Source organism: Sinocyclocheilus anshuiensis, unplaced genomic scaffold (genome assembly GCF_001515605.1).
Source record: "Sinocyclocheilus anshuiensis isolate Anshui unplaced genomic scaffold, SAMN03320099.WGS_v1.1 scaffold247, whole genome shotgun sequence".
Classification (NCBI taxonomy): Eukaryota; Metazoa; Chordata; class Actinopteri; order Cypriniformes; family Cyprinidae; genus Sinocyclocheilus; species Sinocyclocheilus anshuiensis.
In genome coordinates this window covers 641,245-643,854 of record NW_015552543.1, presented here as the reverse complement: position 1 = coordinate 643,854, position 2,610 = coordinate 641,245, and the positions used below count along the sequence as shown (strand labels likewise).

The window sequence follows — 2,610 nt, the reverse complement described above, 5'->3', positions numbered from 1 at the left end:
AGCGCAAGGTCTCTAACATCCACCAGCTCCGTGATGTCGTCATGGAGGAGTGGAAGAGGACTCCAGTGGCAACCTGTGAAGCTCTGGTGAACTCCATGCCCAAGAGGGTTAAGGCAGTGCTGGAAAGTAATGGTGGGCGCACAAAATATTGACACGTTGGGCCCAATTTGGACATTTGCACTTAGTGGTGTACTGACTTTTGTGGCCAGCGGTTTAGACATTAATGGCTGTGTGTTGAGTTATTTTGAGGGGACAGCAAATTTACACTGTTATACAAGCTGTACACTCACTACTTTACATTGTAGCAAAGTGTCATTTCTTCAGTGTTGTCACATGAAAATATATAATAAAATATTTACAAAAATGTGAGGGGTGTACTCACTTCTGTGAGATACTGTGTATATATATGTGTGTGTGTGTGTGTGTATATATAATATATATATATATACACACACACATTATATGCTTGAGTGCCTTAATTAGTGTCCGTGTGACGGTTCTTGCATGTCATATTAGCGTTTCATTTCTTTTATCTAACGGAGTTATTTGTTGAGGCCATTCTGCACAGACTTAATAACACACAAGGGAGATGTAAACATGATTGTCTTCCTCTCCTCTGATGCAGATCTACTATACTGGAAAGTATCAGAGCCTCGGTATCAAGCAGGGTGGCCCGTCGGCTGGGAAGTGGGTGGAGCTGCCAGTAACGAAATCACCTAAGATTGTGCAGTTCTCAGTGGGCCATGATGGCTCCCACGCCCTGCTGGTGGCGGAGGATGGGAGCGTCTTCTTCACGGGCTCCGCCAGCAAAGGGGAGGACGGAGAGTCAAGTATGACGGAAATTATTATCATGTACATACTTGATCTGCGATAATGATGTTTTAGCACATAGATCAACCGCTTGTGATGGTGTCTGTTTTTAGCAAAGAGCAGGAGACAACCAAAGCCCTACAAACCCAAGAAGATGATCAAACTCGAGACCAAGACGGCCATCTACACGGCCTGCAACAATGGCAGTAGCAGCATTGTCACTAAAGATGGAGAGCTCTACATGTTTGGCAAGGATGCCATTTACAGTGACAGTACCTGTAAGTGCCACCTGCCAGATGCCCGTTAAAGATGGCAGGGATGAAATGATGGCCTGTCATAATGCTGTCTGTAAGACTGTATATCTGTCTCCTGTGGGAGAGATTATTTAGAGCCAGTACATGCTCCACATTCACAAAAAGGAGGATATATTTAGAAAACACCATATTTGGATGTACAGACTTAGTACATGTTTTTTTTTTTTCTTAAAATGGGTTCCCTGCTAGCTTAACTTTGCTGATATAGCAAATATTCCTGCAGTTCATGCTCTACATACGGGATACTCAGTTTGCAGTTCATTGAGTCATATTTTTTAATAAAGAACAGTTTTAGGATATGAAACCTCTTGCTGCATATTCATATTCATATGCATATTGAGACGTCAAGCTGTGTGTTTGCAACTTTAGGTTACATCCACACAAAGCCAGAGCTTTCCCTTTCCGATCTTTTTTTTTCCCCTCGTCTCAAGAAATATCTGCATACACGCGAATCCATGAAACCGACACAAAACGATGTAGTATACATGCCAGACCAGTATATGGCGCTGTAATTCTGCCACAGAGATACACTAAAAATGGAGAAGACTTGGACTATGCGCATAAACCTTGCGCGCGGTATACAAACGAACATGGAACAATACATTTATTAATCTGTGTTAATGTTAGTTAATAAAAAGACAATCGTTCAGTGTTTGGTCATGTTGTTGTTGCTGTTACGTGACGTAGCGGTGTCTGACTAGGGGCGAGACGTGGGCTAATGACATCATCGTTTCACAAAATATATGGATTCGCTGTCCACACGAAAACGCAAGGGTGGCGTTTTCAGATTTATCCACTCTGGGACCTGGTTTCAAAAAGTAGCGGTTTCACGCTCCCAAAACGCCAGATCCATCTGGACAAAACACCAATCCGATAGGAAATTTTTGTGTATACAGCTAAACGTGTCTCCGTGTGGACGGGGCCTTAGAGAGCCCATAAAATCTGTTTTATTTTTTCCAGATTCCATTGTTAATAGTGATTAAATTAAAATTGTAATTTAAAAAAGCTTAGTAACTGAAATCATGAAACTTACATACAATTTAACATCAATACATGTTTAAGCCTTATGAAATCAGTTGTATTTTCCCCCAAATTAGGGGTGGGCGATATGGCAAAAATATCATATCACGATTTATTTTTATTTTTTTTATCACGATTCACGATTTTATCGCGATTCTTTGTCATGTTGGTTTTACTATTTTGCAAGTTGTCTGAGCCAAACTAATTTCCTGTTATAATTGACTAATTTCCCTATCCCTTTAATGATAGTTGGCAGCATTTAGTTCTGTCCCTTTAAGAGCTGCACGCATCTAATATACAGGCACGCATCCGTTTTTCTCTCAACTGTTTTTCATTTTAGACATAAGCAACTTAGTCTATATGTAAACCTTACATATTAGACTAAAATGCCGGCAGTTCTGACTCACGTAAGTACGTTTTCATTTAAAGGATTTGCCACTGATGATTCAAACGCGAGTTTTGGGCA

General features: G+C 40.7%; 1 protein-coding gene across 1 annotated transcript in view; it reads left to right on the top strand.

Annotated features, from left to right (window-relative positions):
* LOC107664005 (E3 ubiquitin-protein ligase MYCBP2-like) overlaps nt 1–2,610 on the top strand; it is a 157,021-nt gene that overhangs the window by 59,570 nt on the left and 94,841 nt on the right. The window contains 2 exon segments of the mRNA XM_016454448.1: nt 626–830; nt 924–1,088. Of these exon segments, the coding sequence (XP_016309934.1) occupies nt 626–830; nt 924–1,088 (370 nt within the window).